This window comes from Gopherus flavomarginatus, chromosome 14, assembly GCF_025201925.1.
Source record: "Gopherus flavomarginatus isolate rGopFla2 chromosome 14, rGopFla2.mat.asm, whole genome shotgun sequence".
Lineage (NCBI taxonomy): Eukaryota > Metazoa > Chordata > Testudines > Testudinidae > Gopherus > Gopherus flavomarginatus.
Genome location: NC_066630.1, coordinates 24,984,321 through 25,003,504, shown reverse-complemented (window position 1 = coordinate 25,003,504; position 19,184 = coordinate 24,984,321). Strand labels below are relative to the sequence as shown.

Sequence of the window (19,184 nt, the reverse complement as noted above, 5' to 3'; positions counted from 1 at the left end):
CTCTCGTCGGGGAGGAGTACAGAAATCGGTTTAAAGAGCCCTTTATATCGATATAAAGGGCCTCATTGTATGGACGGGTGCAGGGTTAAATCGGTTTAACGCTGCTCAATTCGGTTTAAACGCGTAGTGTAGACCAGGCCAGAACTCCAGGTTTCTAAACCACTAAACCAGCCACTAAACTGTCTCTTTATTAAGAGAGCCTTTACAGAGATGCTGCCTTTGCAGCTAGTGTTTGTGCCATGAGCACACTGACCGGCTTCCTCGTGCCTGCTCCAAACCCATCCCTCCCGCAACTTGTGCTGCTCCCTCCAAGTTCCATAATAGGTTGCTGCAATGTCCCATTGAACAATTTTTGTTCTTGTCTCTTGTGCCAGTGTTTGCTGACTTGCTGAGGCCAGAGGTTACGAGTACATAGCCAGCCCCTGGGTGTGGCCATTACCGCCAACCTTCTAGTGGTCTATTAGGCCTCATAGGCTTGAAGACCAGCATACTTGAAGGACTATCTCCCACTTCTGTGTCATCACTGTTGGTGGGGGACTTGCTTCCACGATGTTGCTGTCTTTCTTCTGTTGGATGGTGTCATGCTGGGCCTCTCAGGGCTGGCCTTAGGGAAAATGGTGCCTTGGGAAAACTTGTATTTTGGCACCCCAGGCCCCCACTGCCTCCCTGAGCTTCCCACCCACACATCCATTGCCCCAGGCCCCTGCTGCCTCTCCAGGCTCTCCCCCATTGCCTCTAGCCCCCACTGACTCCCTGAGCTTTCCCTCCACCATTTCTCCAGGCCCCTGCTGCCTCCCCGGGCTCCCCACCCTTCCCCCCATCGAACCCAGGTCCTGCTGCCTTCCTGGGCTGTCCCCTAATGCCCCTGGATTCCGCTGCCTCCCGGGGCTCCCTACCTGTCCCCCCATTGCCCTTGGTGCCTGCTGCCTCCCCAGGATTTCCACCCCTTATCGCCCCTGGGCCCCACTGCCTCTCTCCCTCCCGACCCCCATTGCCCAATACTCTCTTCTGTGGCCTAGTACCCCAGACCTGCCCTGCTCCTTGCCTCTTGACCACAGCCCCTTCCTTACCACAGTGCCCTGAGTGATCACCCGCCCATGGGCAGGTACGGGGGCCTCTGCTTCAAACAAAATCCCATCTTGCACTCACAGCTCACCCCTCACCCAGTGAGGAGGGATGACCTCCTGTGGCATTTGTAAACAGGCTAGCTCAGGAGCATGAACTGTTGTATAGCCAGTAACACCTCATCCTAATTGTTGGGTTGCCTGAAGCCTCCCATTAGAGCTGAAAAGGTACTGTAGCATTCTGACAGGCTCTATCTCCTATTGCATACAGCAGCCCGTGTGGTATTCTGGACGGTATGCACTGCTCATTGTATCTCCCCTGCCCCAGTGCCTTATCCTCACATCATAACCTTGGAGTGTCAGGAACATGCATGGGAATCACTGGGGTGCACTCAGCCGTGGCTTGTTCATGATGCTTTCTCATGGCTTGTGAACTGACTGCATCTCCACCTTGTGCTCACAAGTGAACTGATGGAATCGTTCCATGCTAAATAGCACATTCAGTTGCAACTTTTTCTATCTGAGCATATACTCTTTCTGAGTCGGTCAGGGCTCTAGATGCAGAGGCAATGGGCTGCTGGCTTTGCATCAGTATTGCTCCTAAGTCGCCTCCTGAGGCATCATGTTGCAGCTCTAGATGCTCTATGGGGCTGTAGCGTGTTAGGATTGAGGGATAGCTCAGTGGTTTGGGCATTGGCTTGCTAAACCCAGGGTTATGAGTTCAATCCTTGAGGGGGCCATTTAGGGATATGGGGCAAAAATCTGTTGGCTGATTTAATTGGGGAGTGGTCCTGCTTTGAGCAGGGGGTTAGATTAGATAATTTCTTGAGGTCCCTTCCAAGCCTGATATTCTATGCTTGGTGTCTCATTTATGATTTTCCTTGCTCTTTCAAATGCATGTTCTTGGGTCTCTGACCATTCCTGTGCTACATTGTTGTGTTAACAGTCTCAAGGGTTTAGAGGCTTCTGATAGGAGTGTGCAGAACCTGGAAAGATAGTTCTAGTTTCAGTGGATGCCTTCTCTTCGCAGTCTTGCCAGGTTCTTCTTCAGTGGATCCACCAGAGCTAATAGAATTCTGCTTTGGCAGTCTCACAGGCTACGCATGGGGGTCTATTTCCAACTTTGCCTTGACCTCTAAATGTCCATCTCCTTAAAATATCTCCTTACATTCTGTTAGAACTCTGCACAGGGCCCCTGTTGCCTGTTCTCCTTCCTTTCCCACACTGAGGGTATTCTGGTGTTGTACTGTGATCAAATCCATGGCTTGTACTGCCCTGCTGCCCAGCAGTAGGTGTTACTTCTGTGTGTTAACTGCTATAAACTCCAAGTGATCATAGCTCTTGTTTCATGGGTTTCTTAACAATAGTCTGCATTTGTCAGTTGGCCTCAGAATGGTTTTATTGTCCATCACCAGCACTTTGTACATTTCTCTAATGTGTTTATCAGTGTTTCTAGGATTATATTGTGGCTGGCCCCACAACTCAGCTGGAATTGAATTGGTTATTGATCCAATAGCATAGTTGCAAATATGGCACTTGAATGGCTGGCAGCCGCCTTCTGCAGCGTGTTTATGTTTAAAGTCTTTGAATCTGCTAGAGTCACACTGCAGATATCCTTCTTTTCACTGAAAGTATCTACATCCTTCATTAGTGCATGTATTGTGGCTTTTTTTCTTTCTGAGATACCTGCAACACTTTAAAGTGATTCTGTTTTCCCACCCCTTATACCATTGCTGGCATTTTTCTTTCATGTTGCTTTCTACAATACATGCATTCTCAGTCAGTCTCTCTGTCCTACTCCCTGAGTTCCCTGAACTTGATCCCATTCTTGTTCTGCACTAGTGGCCGTTACTGTTTTCATACTTTCCCTGGACAGTTCAGCTGCCCTTGCTATTTGGAGGCATTTCTCTAAGGTTAGATCTGTGTGTCTCAATAATCTCTCCTGTAAACTGTGATCATATGTCTCACAAATAACCCTATCTTTAATAGGGAATCTTTAACATCTCCTAAATTATATGTGGACACCGAAGTTCTCAGCTCTGTAATGTAAATACGCTTCTGCTTCTTGGTTTCAAGATAAAAAAATTCAGTATCTCTCTGCAGTTTCACTCTGCCTCGGGTCACAGTACTCATCCATCTCCTTTGTCAGCTGTTCCAGTCTTTCAGCTATTATTCCTGGAAATAGTGTCTCATTCACTTCTTATCCTCCCCTTATGATCCCACTGAAATAGTAAAAAAAGATTTTGCTTTCATGTTCTCCTTTTTATCCCCCGTGGTCAGCTCTGAATGCAGATTCAGTTCTTGCTTCCACTGCTTTCTTGCATTTGCAAATATGTTATTTGGAAATCCAGCATTCCTGGTGGTCCTAGTCTCTCCATGCTGCCTGCTGGCTCTGTTTCTAGTTGCTGATATGTTTGCCTGTTAATTGTACGCTCTCCTGTGGTTCTTGCTAGACTGACCTCTGCCACCTTGTTTCATTTACTGAGTTCTAGGTAATAACTCCATGTTTCTAAAACTAAACTGGCTCTAGAGAACTATTTACATAGATGCTGCAACTGCAGTTAGCATTCAAGCCATGTGAATATAGATGGATTTTGTGTACCTCCTCCAAACTCTTCCCTTCTGCAGCCTGTGCTCCTCCCTACAACTTCTGTGCAGGTAGCAGAAGGGACACAGAAAGGAGTAATGTCAACTCCACCCACACTAAGCGCTAGCATGTGCTTGCAATGGAGCATGATTGCGAAAGAAGACACTATGATTTTGGGTTATATATAGATAGACATCATATTAGTTCCTCTCCCATGACACTAATGAGACTGCACTTGTTTAACTCACATAAAAATAGACTAGCCCAAGTATCCAGGGGTCTATTAGAAGTTGGGTTATGACAGCACGGTCTAGTGGGTTGAGTAATGGTTAGGAACCAGGAATTCATGCATGCTGATCGCAGCTCTGAGAATGACTTTGAATATCCCTTCTGTGCCTACTCCTCCATCTGTAAAAAGAGGGATGTTAATGCTATCCAGTGTCAGAGGGAAGTTGTGAGGAGTGATTAGTGTGTACTCAGTGTTTTTAAAATGTAAAAGTCTGCACAAGCACTAAGAACTATTGTTGCTTAGGGTTTTCTGTTTTAACTGATAATATTTATTGTTTAACCACCACGGGGTATTAACTTCAAATGGGAATGAGAAAAAGGATTGTGATGCTCTGACACACATCACTGGAGCTCTAATTCAAACCAAATTCACAGCCAAAGGTTTTTAGTGCATCTGCTTTAATAAGCAACACCATAGCATTGCCTTCCTGCTGTTGCTATAGCAAGGCTTGGAGGCTGGTATGTGTTTGTTTTCCCTAAACTACTCCAAAGATGACATGCTTTATTTTCTATGATTTTTTCTTTTTGTTTTTACTTGCCTAAAAGTTTGTGAAATTAGCTCCAGCACTTTTCCCGGTTTCCAGTAATGGATACACCATTTTGTATTTCAAAGATACAGTGCCAGGTTTTTTAACCTTCACTGGTAGTGGTGGCCACTGGCCTGAGGTTTTTTTCTCTTTGCTGGGGAGAAGCTTGCAGAATCCACCAGTCTTAGACTCTTACTCTCAATCCTCTTTACAGAACTGCTTGTTACTCATCATGCACTATTGAGACTAACCCCCAACTGAACTGATCAAGTATTCCTGTACTTGTGAATGACATCTGATCAAAATGCCACAGAGATCTAAATCAGCAAATGAATATGCCACAGAACACAAAGATTTCATTATAGAAAAGATGGCAAGTAAGAGACACTTCCTCTGCAATGTCAGTAGTATAGATATTCCGGTTATTAGCGAGAAGAGTAAAACTCATGCACGTCCTTATCAAAAACTCATCTTAAAATAAAAAAGCTGTTAACACAAAATGATAGTGCTATGTGTCGGACGGAAATGTGAGGAAGAGACAATCTGATACAAGTTCATTCAAGTTATGGTGCAGCTTGGAATTAATCTCTATATTTCAGTGAGTCTACTGGTAAATTTTTCCAGAACCACGCACTGGCACTCCCAAGTCTAGTCCAATTATGAGAAATAATTATCTGTTGAATATGTCCACCATTTTGTGAGTGATATTGAACACATTATTAACATAATGTGGTGTGGAGTCTGGCCTTGGAGTGGTCTGGTATTGGAGTTCATACCATGAATTTAAGAGTTACATTTTCAAAATTGGGCACTAACTTTGGAAGCTTTCATTTTTGGTGCCCAACTTGAAACATGCATTAAGCCTGATTTGAACGTCAGTTGGTGTGATCAGTGTTCATTACCTCTGAAAATCAGACCCCCCGTATGTCTCAAGTTAAGTACCCAGAATTCATGGACTCTTCTGAAAATTAAACTTGCATCAAATTGTCCACCAAGCTGGTCATAAAGATTTCTCCGTAACTATTGGTGGAAGAGGATCTGATAGTGCTGTAGCAATTCCGTCTACCTTTATTGAAAAAACAAATGGGTGAGCAAGAAGAACCATCATGGAGGTAATATATTCCCACAGTAATGTGTTAACAGCCGTCTTGGCACAGATAAAGGCAGATGAGTTTGCTAAACATTGGAAAGTTATAACATTGCTACATGTTTTTTTCAGTTATTTTGCAAACTGTATCAAGACACTGTTGAGGGTTGTAAAAAATTCGTTGGTTCAAAGCATTGTGATTAAATGATCAATGTAATCTCCATTATTGGAAATGACTAGAAGTCGGCAAATGCTAGACAAGAGAATTTATTAAAAGAAAGATTTGATTTGCAGGTCACATTTTCAGGAGTTCAATGAGTGGTACATGTTTTTGGGCACTGAGAGGGAAAGTTAATAGCAGAACATGAGGCAGGAAAAAGATGATCTTGGATGGATGATGTAGTGGATCCTGGGATGATCAAAAGAACTATTCAGCCACAAACAGATTAACAGAAGATTGTTTAGAATAGGGTACTGTTGTTGCATACATCCTGTAATGGAGATGCCACATAAAAAGAAGATCCATGTCATTTGCTAGAAAACTTGCTTATTGCAGCATTAAATTCAAGCACTTTAAAATAGCTTGATTTTAAAATTTCTGAATTCAAATGCTCATATAAGATGAAATGCAAATACCTTGTTGTTTTCTCCAGATAAGAAGATAGATAAACCATGATACCAAATGCAACACAAAGCTGGTTGTTTCCAGCCATTCAAATAGTGAACATGTTGCTGGCAATTTGAAGACCTTTCTCGGGGATCTGATCCAAAGCATGTTGGAGTTTGTGAGAGTCTTTGCATTAACTTCCATGGGTTCTGGAGCAAGACCCAGATATTTAAGTGCTATTTTACTCTGAAATGTGACCATCTAGAAATGACCACCTTCTTATCTTACTCAACAAACCTTCTCTCTGTGAGTATGCCAGGCCTTCAGTGACCAGCATTAGCTTTCATTGCTTTTTACTCCTGTTGGCCTTACTGCAGAGCCTACGCAGAGTGAGTAGTATCATATTTCTTCTTGTGCATCATCATCTGCAGTGTTTAATGGCTTCCAATCAGTTACAGCTGTGCAAACCCACAAAGACATAACAGGTCTTTGTAGCTCGCAGAATTCCAGTTAGTAGTGAGAAAGAAGAGAACCCAGATCCCCTCCCAAATCCCAGATTAACTGCCAGCCATGTAAATTTAGATTAAGCAGTTTTTTTTATATAAACTGTAAACTGACCACATCTGATATGGAGTCACTGGAAAATAATAAATGCTGGAACCCAGCAGTGCCATTTTTACGTTCACTTTTCAGAGGAGATCCACTTGAATGAAGATGTAACTGGAATGTGAAAACACAGAGGAACATAATGTGCCCAACTGAAGAAGAACATTACATACCATCTTGAATTTTTTCAGTGAATATTAGTGCAGCTGTCTGGAAAAAAAAAATGAAAAGGCTGAAAATGAAAGATACATTAATCCTCTGGCTTGCTGTTGATATCGGACTCCTGCATGAGAATAAGTCTAGGGAAAAGTCAGTGAATATGAACCATCAACAGGTGTTCCATTGCTCGGTCTGCCTTCTGAGAGGCAGAATAACCTAGAGGAAAGCATTAGAATATCTTTTTCAGTCACGCATGAAAAAGACTAAACAGTGTTATCTAGAAATATCTGATCACCTCCGGTGGGTTTTCATGTAATCGAGACATCGTAATTCATCAGTTAAAGTAATCTGAACTTTCAGGAGCTTCTTTTAAAATATTGTTAATGATTCTGAGATCATATGTGTACTGTGATGAAGTTCCTCCTCTGCCTTGGTGGGTCCGGCGCTTTCCGGTGGATTTGCTTGCCTCCGAGGTTCTCGGCAGCCCTCAGTTTGGCCACTTTTGCTACTGGCTCAAACCTTCCATTCACTCAGCTAACCACATGACTGGCCAGCATGACGGAAAAGGAAGGAGAATAATCCCCGGAGTCTCTGTTGTCCCACCTAGTGGGTCGGAGACATGCCTGAGACCTTCCCCTCTGATACGACTCACAGTCCAGGTTAACTCCTCTTCTGTCAAATAGGGAGCTGGGGGAATGGGGGGAACCTGGGCCCACCCTCTACTCTGGGTTCCAGCCCAGGGCCCTGTGGATCACAGCTGTCTACAATGTCTCCGGTAACAGCCGTGTGACAGCTACAACTCCGTGGGCCACCTCCCCACAGCATCTTCTTTGTCCTCACTGCAAGACCTATTTCCTATTTTCCTCAGTCCTCCAGCAGCACGTCCTCTCACTTCCAGCTCCTTACGTGCCTCTTCCTAATTGAAGGGAAGTCTTCCTTTTAACTAGGTGCCCTGATTATCCTACCTGCCTTAATTGGTTCTAGTAGCTTCCTGATTGGCTCCAGGTGTCCTAATTAGCTGCTTCCCTTAATTGGTTCTAGCAGGTTCCTGATTGTTCTGGAATAGTCCCTGTTATCTTACCCATGGGAAAGGGACCTGCTTACTCTGGGGCTAATGTATCTACCTATCACCACTCTCCTGTAGCTATCTGTCATGACCAAGTCACAGTACCTAACTGAGCAAACGCCTAATAGCATTACATTTCAGGTTCATCTGTTTGCAAAGGCATAACAATGGCCAGAGCTGACAAGAGGTTGTTTTGTAAATTACTATATCAACTACAGAGTTTGCAAGATGGTTTTCAGAGGTTTAAAAAAAAAAGTTAACGTAAGAAAAAACATATTAAGAATGTCTAAGGAGTCTTAAGATTTTCTAATTTATTACAATTAAATAGATCTGTGAAATATGTTGAAGTATACTTTACCTAATAACAAAAGGCAAATATGCCTTTGCAACACCGGAGGAACAGAAACCTTGACCACAAAACCAAACTTCAAATATTTAACACCACTGTAAAGTCTGTCTTACTATAAGGCACTGACACTTAAAAACTTCTATCAAGATCTTATTAGCTAAACTCCAAGTTTTTAAAACAGCTGCCTTAGACAAATTCTCAACATCAGATTTGAAAAAAAATTCACAAATGAAGAAGTTTGGAGGCGGAAACAAACTATTAGGACAGGAAATGATGGTACAAAAATAGAGATGGCTAGAACACATGGAGGAAAGACCCTAACTATCCAAGCTCTGGACTGGAATCCCAAGGGCAAGAGGAGATGAGGTAGACCAAGGACAACATGGAAATGCACAACAGAAACAGAACTGAAAGCTATTAAAATGAAATAGGAAGAAACCAAGACACCGAAGATGGGAGCAAGTGGTGAAGGTCTTGTGTACCATGCAGATTAAAGAGACATAAGTAGCATAAGTCATACTTCACCTTACGTATAAGCGCATTACAAAATACTTAAGTGTATCATACCAAGATGGCTCTGACAATTGGTAGTGTCATAAAAACCCTTTTACTGCTAGGCTGTTGATTGAAATCCAGCCCATGACAGTAATGAGTTAAAGTTAAAATCATCTGATGGCTGCTCATTGGTCTCTGTTGGGGCTGAATTTTTCCCTTGTCTCCATATGACCTCTTTCATTCCTTATTGGGAGGCTTGCTTAGTGTATGGCCAAAGCCAAAATCTGATTTCCCCCCTAGAGAACAGGAATATCTTTGGTATCCTCAGACTTCAAGGTTTCTTTTGATTCTGGTTCTCCAGCATTGCGGTTGTTCTACCTGTCTGCCACTTCCAAGAAACTTCTTTTGGCGTGGAAATCTTCAGGAAGTACTTTAATGGTCTTTTCAGTCCCTCCAGCTTCTAATGGAGGGAGGGCAGTAGGCTACTCTGCAAAATCCTGGTGCTCATTGGAAGGGGAGGAGGTTGTCATCATATAATGGTAATTTGTAAGTGAAAAGTATTATTTCTGCTCGTGATAGATCCTGCCAATGCCAAAGTGAATTTTTAATAAATTATAACTCAGCCTTTGATGGTAATTAAACTTTTTTTATGTTATCCAAAAATTGTCATATAATGCTTTACAATCTGAAGTCCAGTGATTTAATTATATTTTACAAAAAGTGTTGAAGGGTTTTTGAATGTCTACGCTAGCGAGCTTACAGTGGTACAGCTGTACCAATACAGCTGCGCCGCTGTAAGATTGCTTGCGTAGTTGCTCTGTGCTAGTGGGAGTAAGCTCTCCCGTTGACATAGCAAAACCACCTCCACAAATGGCAGTAGCTATGTCAGCGGGAGAAGCTCTCCCCCGACACTGCACTGTGCACCTGGCACTTATGTCGGTGTAACTTATGTTGCTCGGGGTGGGGTGGGGGTGTTTTCACACCCCTGAGTCATGGTAATTATGTGTATTTGTGCACAAAGGTAGGTATTTGACAGTACCTGCCTGTTTGCACCTAGACCTCCATTTTCAAGTATTTGTTGCTAACTGATTTAAATATGCCAAAGCAAAGGCATATTTAAATCAGTGACATAGTTACACCAACAAAAGTGGTAGTGTAGACATGGCCTTATTGGAAGTGAGTGCCTTCCTGGCTCAACTCAAGGAAAATGCAAAATTTAGTACTTAACCAAATTCCTGAATAAAAAATATATGCTATTGTCATTCCAACTGAAATGAATGAAGGATTCCTACCAGTATCTGAACATGTTATCTTTCCGAAGACAAAATAACCAGCCAAATCCATTGGTCCAATTAATTTTCATTTTTCATCAATTTTTAATTCAGTTTGTGCATATTATTATTTTAAAAATCCCAGAACTGGATGCGTTGTTACCTACTGGATCTACTGCACATATATAGCACTTACATTGATTGACCCAGTTTAATTTAATAGTGCTGATGTGGCAGTCATTTGAAACTTCTCACTATAGGCTAGAAATTCGGGGACAAATTATGCTATCCCTCCATGTCCTCCAACCCCCCAATCAGGAGAAGACGATAATTTGGCTGGCTGCACATGGGCATACAAGGGATTGGAGCTAAGTAGCATTATTGTTAGCTAAAAGGGCATATTTGGATGGGGTAAGACTGTGGCCATGTTTCACCCTTCTGTGCATGAGACAGCATTGGCAGGGAGTGCATGATGGAGCTAGACACCCTCTGTACTGTGCTGCTTTCTAGCACCCCAGATAGGATTAAGCTTTCTGGTAAATATAATGGGGCAGATTCTGTGCTGTCCCACCTGAAGGCACAGCCCAGACGGAGAGGGGCAAGTGTCACTTTTTGCCATGGTTGAGCTGCCTGGATTCTGTCTCTGCTGGCCAGGGGCGGCTCTGCATATTTTGCCGCACTAAGCACGGCAGGCATGCTGCCTTCGGTGGCTTGCCTGCAGGAGGTCCCCGGTCCCGCGGATTCAGCGGCACGCCTGCGGAAGGTCCGCCAAAGCCGAGGGACCAGTGGACCCTCCGCAGGCATGCCGCCGAAGGCAACCTGCCTGCCACCCTTGTGGCAACCGGCAGAGCGCCCCCCCAGCTTGTCGCCCCAAGCATGCACTTGGCGTGCTGGTGCCTGGAGCCGCCCCTGCTGCTGTCGGCCACTCTGGCCCACTCACCCTCTCTCCTGCCCCGTTGTAAGTTACGTAGCCCCCAAGAGTTCATCTAATTTACCAGCCTATCCTAGGCTGCCTGTGTTCTGCAGCCCAGAATCCCTTGTAGTGCTGAGTGTAATGGGCATGCACCTCCCTCCCCAGCCTGACAGGAGGGCACCATAGGGCCACCTCCATTGGCCTTATACAAAGCAGAATTGGAATAGGCTCCACAGCCTGCTATTGCTATTGCTAGAGACCTAGAGATTCTGTCCCCACTCCAGAGGCTCACAGGATAATACTACTTTCACCTCGTGCTTTTAAAATTTCCTGATATATATTTCCCTGATTAGTGATCTTAAATTGTAATTGAAAACTGCCTTCCACTTACTCCCTGTAAGCAGCAGTTTTCTGGTAAACACAACAATAATCATTCATAAATAATGATGGGACATTACTAATATAGGTGTTTAGTTTGCCATGCCAAACCAAAGGAATTTTGTTTGTGAAACATTCAAGTTAAGTTTAATAAGGGCCCCATCTTCCATTGGGTAGAACTGCACCTCCACACAGAAATGCATGCAATTGTGCACCTATGTTTGTACTGACATATTATCACAACTGCATGCACAATAACTGTGATAATGCAGTCATGGTAATTATGTGTATTTGTGCACAAAGGTAGGTATTCGACAGTACCTGCCTGTTTGCACCTAGACCTCCATTTTCAAGTATTTGTGGCTAACTGATTTAAATATGCCAAAGCAAAGGCATTCTGAACACTTTAGTGCCTTTTTGTTTTCTTTTTCCATAACGGTGCAAAGTTATGTGTTGTTGGTAAAAAAAAAATTCCTAATAAAAACTACTGTTTGTACACTTATTGAATTTAATCTGGAAATATATTTTGCTGGAATGTTGGTGCTGCATGAATGTATTGAATTCAAGGCATCTAAAATATTTAACACATGAGCAGAGTTCCTGAGCTGAATGAGAGTCTTTATGTTCAAAATCTCATATGTGTTTAACTAAAATTGGGACTACCTGTCTTACTGAATTAATAAATGATTAGATTACTGAAAAAACATTTTATATTAGTTCCCAGTCATTTTAATTATTCAGTCAATGTTTTGGAACCTGCGTAACTTTCTGAGCCACAATATGTATTTACTTCAGACTGGAGCTAAATCATACTATCCAATGCATTGTTAACTTTGTCACCTCAGTTAAGGGTACTATAGCAACCTCTTATTTAGACAAATAAGGAAGCTTATTCCCTTCTGTATGCTTTATCTAGTTACGGTGAAAATGTATCTGCTTGGAGTATGGTGTTGGACTTAATTGCTTTACTCTTGGATCTGTGAACAAAACATCTTAGTTCATTAATCATTATGCTCTGTTTCTGGTCTTTGGTTCATTTTCAAAAAAAGCAAAGACATGAAAATCAATATGACAGGATTTGTGTGTGGTGATTAATTTATGATTTGTGCTTTGATTTTCAGAGGCTCTGCTTCTTGAACAGCATCATTACACTAACAAATAGAATTGCAATTATTTTGTTACGTAACTTCAGTTAATGGCATTGAGAGTTAATGGAGTGTATACCTATAAATCCTATTTCTGATTTTTTTCCCTATAGAATAAAATTTTCTTGTAATATCACTAAATAATCATATAATGAGAATTTTTAGGTGCTTTATTGGGTATATTTTAAACAGCCATTTTTATTACTCTTGGAAACTGACCTGACCCATTTTGGGAGAAGAAACTGTCACCTCATAAATATCTAAAATGAATTCCAAGTGTGACCTGGATTGGAAAGTAGGCGGCTCCAGAATCTAGCTCATTAGTCATAGAAAAATGTAACATTCACTAGACTTCCAGCTTCCTCTGCAGTATTTCACTCCAATTGTTACCTTTATTTTAAATTGTAGGTGTCTTCTTGCAAGTGAGGCCTTGATGTCTCTAACTGGAGTCAGACGTGGTATAGTAAAGCATTGTGCTGTTGAAGTTTGTGTGCAGCTGAGCTAGACTTCAGTGCTTTTCTGATTCGGAGTGCCTCATGGTGTCAGAGATTGGGACGTTTGTCAAACTGGGAGGAGTTCATGCGATTCAAGGGAAATCTCCATTACATACTGAACTTGCGTTATTTCATATAAATCCTAGACCACAGTGAAAAAACAATGGGGGAGTGGTTTGATCAGGAGTGGAAACCAAGGGTAAAATCCTGGCTCTGCTGAAGTCAATAGTAAAACTCCCATAGACTTCAAAGGGGCAGGATTTCACACGAAGTCCTATTGCAGTGTTCAATCCAGCCCACGCTAGCTGGCAGAAAATCATTATGAAACAAGTTAGTGATCTCTGTGACTAGGACCTAGTGGACATCATGAATCCACCACATCAAATGGAATGACTTGTAGCCTTAGCAAACAGGCCAAAGAATAATGGGCATAGAGACAAGTGTACTTTCTCACTTGGAGAGGTCGACCCCTCCAGCGCAAAGGTTGTGGCATGTTGTTAAGATGGTTGGGGTGAGGATGCTTCTGCTGTTATTGCCCCTACGGTATCTTTCCTGTAGGTAAATAGAGGACTTTGCTTTCCAGAACTGACTCTCATGAAAAATTAAATTCACCTAAAATATTACATCCTCCACACCCTGAAAAGTCAGATCAGATGTGATGCTAAGCACTTCAAACCCCATTGATTTCAATGGGAATTATGATGCGCTGTCGTTTTTGGGGTCAGGCCCAAACACTAACTGGTGTGAAAGACCAGAACTTCTCTAACTTACTGTGTATGGAGACAGGAAAGGTCACTCTGAGACACTGAAGTGAGATTGAGGGGATCTGGATTTGGTTCATGCTTTTTCCACAGACTTCCTCTGTAACCTTAGACAAGTTGCTTATGCTCTCTGTGCCTCAGATCCTCATCTGTGACACTGGAATAACTGTAGTTCCATTTCTCACAGGGCTGCTGTGAGAATAAACTCATTATTTGCGAAGTGCTCAGCACTGCCATGGTGGGGGCTAGTTATGAACCTTACCTGAGGTTTCTCTTCTCTCCAAAGAACAATTGTTGTCTTTGCGGTGTCAGCACTCATGCACTTCAGCAACAAAAGTGTATCAATAGCAAATGCTTTATAAAGGACTCCAGACTAATTATTTTGCTGCAGACAATTATGAAAGCAATTGTGACATGCCTCACTGTAGATTTTTTTTTACACTGTGCACTTTCATGGTACTATAGAAAGAATTTAATTTTAGACATTTCAGTTGACAGAGACATGCTGGTGCCAGATACGTATTTCAGATCATTGCCATTATTGTGCTCTATTTTTAAGTTCAAGTGCCAGCCAACCTAAAGAGCACAGCATGTGTCTGTGCTGGGTGTTATGCATGCGTACTACCAGGCTGAAATCCTCCCAGCCTTAGCACGACACTGCTAAATTCACTTTTATACTTCTCTGCTGTGGCAAAAGAAACATTTTAAAGGATATTTTTCAAAATCAGAAAACAAGGCTTGGCATGAAATCTTTGCTCTTCCCCACACCCGGAGATATCTGCTATGGGCGTCGTCAATTGTTAAGATGCTTGCCTATCAACAGCCTCTCAAGAAAGAATTTTAAATGGTTTTGTGACGTCAAAGGGGCCCAAGAAAAAACAGTCCATTGCCAAGTTAACTTCCTCATTGAAATCACACAGTAAGGAACAGATAACGCAAAAATGAAACCTTTTCACACAATGGCTGATCAATGACACGCTCCTAGCATCTCTAATAAGCCAAAGAATTTATCCTTGTATGTATGTAGGGTAAGGAAGTGACAAAGGAAGATGGGCTTTCAAAGAATCACCCTCTAATTTACACACTTAATGAGGAATCACCCAAATTGCACTGCTATTGACTCCTTGTCTGGGCAGAATGTCTGAGGGTAACATGGAGCATGGAAAGGTGCCTGGAAATGTAGTGGCTAGGTTGCAGCCTGCAAGAGGGAACAACTTAAGCATGATGGACAAAAAATTGAATCTTTTGAATGAAAAGGTAGATAAATTATTGAGTTTCCAAGAAGACTTGAATGGCAAGTTACAAAAGGTGAACCGAGGCATTGATGACATAGGAAAGAACATTGATAAGTTAACAGCATCCCAAGCATCCACTGCTCAGACTGATACAACAAAAAGAGGCCTAAAACCTGGAGACAGTATTCACCCGTCTGAGACCGAAAATGCGTGCTCAGAAATGTTGAAGCTGATGAGAGCTACACAGCAAGATGCCTTGAAGCACAAGGAGAGTCTGGAAAAGATAGAAAAAATGGTTGATACTGTGGATAAAGTCATTACATTTGTGGGAGAGACATTCAAAAATTCTAAAGTAGTGGATTTCATTCTGAGAGGCATTGTACCCTGGAAGAAAGGGAATCTGGTTGAAATCCTAATGGAGGTTGGTTTTATTTTACTGTTCACAATCCTTTTCTTGTTAAAGAGAAGGGCTCCAGGCTCTCCTGTTAATTTCTTACATAATGCATGTGTGTGTTCAGGCTTTCCTTTCTCAGTATTAGGCATAAGAATAAATGATATAGTGCAGAAAACATGCGAGGAAGGTTTCAAACAGGTGTAAAGACTAGGTCTCTGCACTCAGGAGTTGACAGTTTAAGGGCCAAAATCTGTCCTCAGTTACACCCTGGCCAATGACATTCAAGTTAGTTGCAGAATCCAGCCCTAGATGAAGAATAATAAATAGTTAATGTACTGTGAAATGGCAGAATGGGATTCTGTTTTCTGACTGATGACAATTTAGTCATCAAGGGCCAAAATCTGCCCTCATTTATGTTCAGACAATTTGAGTGACTTCAGTGGAACATGGACCTAATTCTTCCCAATTACATCTGTGCAACTCTATTGATTTCATCCAACCATCGGACCAATAGGGCTGTGAGTGGAGGATGCTAGCTCATAACCATTTCTTAATTATGAAGTATAATGAGCGGGAAATGGTTTGTAGTGTCAGCAGATATTTTGGAATTGATTGGTTTTCTTTTTTAAAAAAATGAACTGGCACCTATAATGAATATCTGCTGTTTCAATGTTGAGTCTTGTTTGTCATCAGTCATTACTATTTGTGTCCCATCATGAGAAACAAAGAATAAACTGCACAATGAGGTGTATGTGGGACATGGTCTCATTCCAGTGGATCTCATAACATGGGGATGATAAAAATGTTATTGCATTAGGAACGACTTAACTTACAATGGAATTATTTGAGTACTCCGTGAATGCTCCTGGCTTTCTAAATATTTGTGCACAAATCAAAATAACTTGAAAAAAACAACAATTAAAATATATAGGTGGAATGTGAATTTGAGCTTTTACAAAAATGAGACTGTAATAGACCTCAGTATAGATCAGGAGAGTGTTGTGCAGATTTTCAGATACAGTCCTAACAGTCCATCTCTCTACAGATATACAGAACCACTACTCTTTCAGAGGCTAACAAGTGAACCAGATTGTGAGGTTTTTTTGGGTTTTTTGGTTAAATTTCTAGTGGAAACTGGGTTGATATGACTAAAAAAAAATCCCTTCAGACAGTTACGCGGTGCCAGTACTTGCAGTGTGTTCCAACTGAAGTGTGCTACAATAGTAGAAGACATGAAAGAAGTGATCTAAAAATTGATAATGTGCTTTAGGTTTAAAGATATGCTTATTACAAGCACCTGCAATGTGCTTGGCACTATGTATTACCTGGAGACAGCTAGGATCCTGCTTCATAGGGCTAAATCTCCAAATTGGACAGACAAATACATAGTACACTAGATGACCGGGTAAAGAACAACTTCAAAATGGTAAACTAGTTTTTAAATTTATTTCTTTGCTAGATTCACTGAAAGACTTATTGGAAGAAAGATGTTTTTAGGCAGGATTATAAAGGAAGGGTGGCCATGTAATGCACGAGAGACGACTAATACGTGGTTATAGTATATTATAGGAAAGTGAATATGTATTGGACAGGTGGGCAACATTAATTAACCAGCAACCTCCCTTTATTTAGTTGTTTGCTGTATACATTGTAAGACTGGAGCATAAAGAAGCATTTAAAACCCAAAGGGTTCCAGAAGGCTTTTTTACACTACAGTTGCAAATAAAAAGAACCTGTTACTTGCTTGTTTCTGCTTCCTAGCCATCTTTTTATAATAGCATACCATATACCAGAGCCGTGGCTTTATCCAGCATTACTACGTCTTCAGGACAGATGTTGAAAACTTGGAGAGGGTTCAGAGAAGAGCCACAAGAATGTTTAAAGAATTAGAAAACTTGGCTTATAATGATAAATTCAATGAGCTCAACCTATTTAGCTTAACAAAGAGACGGTTAAGGGGTGACTTGATTACAATGTATTAGTATCTACATGAGGAACAAACATTTGATAACTGACGCTGCAATGTAGCAGAGAAAGGTATACCATGATTCAATGGCTGGAATTTGAAGCTAGACAAATTCAGACTGGAAATAAAGTGTACATTTTTAACAGTGAGAGTAATTAACCATTAGAACAATTTACCAGGCGGCATGGCGGATTATCCATCATTGACACTTTTTAAAATCAAGATTGGAAGTTTTTCTAAAAGATCTGCTCTAGGAATTATTTTGGGGAAATTGTATGGCCTGTGTTGTGCAGGAGATCAGACTAGATGATCACAATTGTCCTTCCTTTCTTTGAATTTTATGAATCTATGAAAGGGCAGGGTATTTTATGTTTTTATTTTTGTAGGTAGCTGCTTGCTGAAACAACAATGCGATTCAGTGGCTTCTGTAGGACTGTTTATGTGTGAGATTTTGCAGGGTTGGCCTCAAATTCATAACATAAGTAAATGTCTGAATTGAAAGCTTCATACCACCTAAAACTTCTGACTCTTGACTTACAAAAAGCAGTGCTGGAGTGCATGGTCCACTCCAGTCTGACTTGCAGAAGGGGATTCAAGACAAATAAAGATCCCCGCAGTGTCGTCATTGTCATGGGCATACTGAGTGTTTTTTAATTAAAAGTGGCAATGACATTTGAAAACCTTTTTAGTGAGGGTGGAGGGGAGAGGAGAAAAAGCTTATTATACTATAAGTCAGTACTGGAGAATACAGGGTCAACACATAACACCTCAACCCCTTATACTAATTGTAAGCCGGTCGTGTTGGGGCTCGTCCCTCTCAGGCACGGCGGGGAGCCAGGGCGCCTCCTTACGCACTGCAGTCCGGGTAGGCTTAGCCCCTCGGCAGGTGTGGAGCGGGGTACAAGGTCTGTAAACAAGGTAGAGCCCCGGCCCTCTAGCCGGGGTTGGGGCTCTCAAAGTAGATAAGCCACAGCCCTTGGACAAGGCGGGCAGTAATAGTCCAGGCTCAGGCCCCTAGCAGGGGCTGAGCAAACACAGTATCAGCCCTGGCCCTTGGCAGGGCGGGGCAGTAGAAGTTCAAGCGCAGACCTCTAGCAGGGGCTGAGCAAACACAGTATCAGCCCAGGCCCTTGGACAGGGCAGGGCACCAAACATAAGTCTAGTTCGCTCTGGCCCTCTGGGTCAGGGCAGAGCAGTGGCAAAGTCAGAGGGGCCCAGCCCTTGGTCCGGGTGGGGCACCAAACACAAGTCTAATTAGCTCTGGCCCTTTGGGTCAGGGCAGAGCAGTGGCAAAGTCAAAGGGGCCCAGCCCTTGGTTCAGGCGGGGCACCAAACACAAGTCTAATTAGCTCTGGCCCTTTGGGTCAGGGCAGAGCAGTGGCAATAGGCGGGAAGAGGGGGAGTCTGCCACCCGGTTACGGGTGGCAGGGGGAACGTAGGCCATCCCACTCCACTGCATTCCAGCCCGGGGCCCTAGCAGCGGTCAAGACCCTCTGCGGTCAGTGGGGATCCTAGCCGCAACACACTGACATGGGTTCGGGCTCTTCAGGAGCCAAACCAGTGTCGGCTACCCCCGGGCTACTTCCAACCTCCCCCTCTCTGGGTACCTGGTCCTTGCCAGCGTCGTCTGGTGGGTCCCAGACCATGGGTTCCTCCGGGTACCGGTCGTGGGGAAGCTCAGGCCACTCCTCGGGGTATCGGGCATATCATAACCTTAGTCCCAGATTTGGACCTTAGCGTCCAAAATATGGGGGTTAGCATGAAAACCTCCAAGCTTAGTTACCAGCTTGGA

General features: G+C 42.7%; 1 protein-coding gene across 4 annotated transcripts in view; it reads left to right on the top strand.

Moving 5' to 3' along the window:
* MYLK3 (myosin light chain kinase 3) overlaps positions 1–19,184 on the top strand; it is a 72,742-nt gene that overhangs the window by 18,923 nt on the left and 34,635 nt on the right. For 2 of the 4 annotated variants that reach the window (XM_050923063.1, XM_050923062.1), the window contains exon 1: positions 14,935–15,453. The exons of the other annotated variants lie outside the window; for them this stretch is intronic. In XM_050923063.1, the coding sequence (XP_050779020.1) occupies positions 14,935–15,453 (519 nt within the window). Of the gene's footprint in view, positions 1–14,934; positions 15,454–19,184 lie in introns of those variants that run through there. 4 annotated transcript variants of the gene reach the window in all.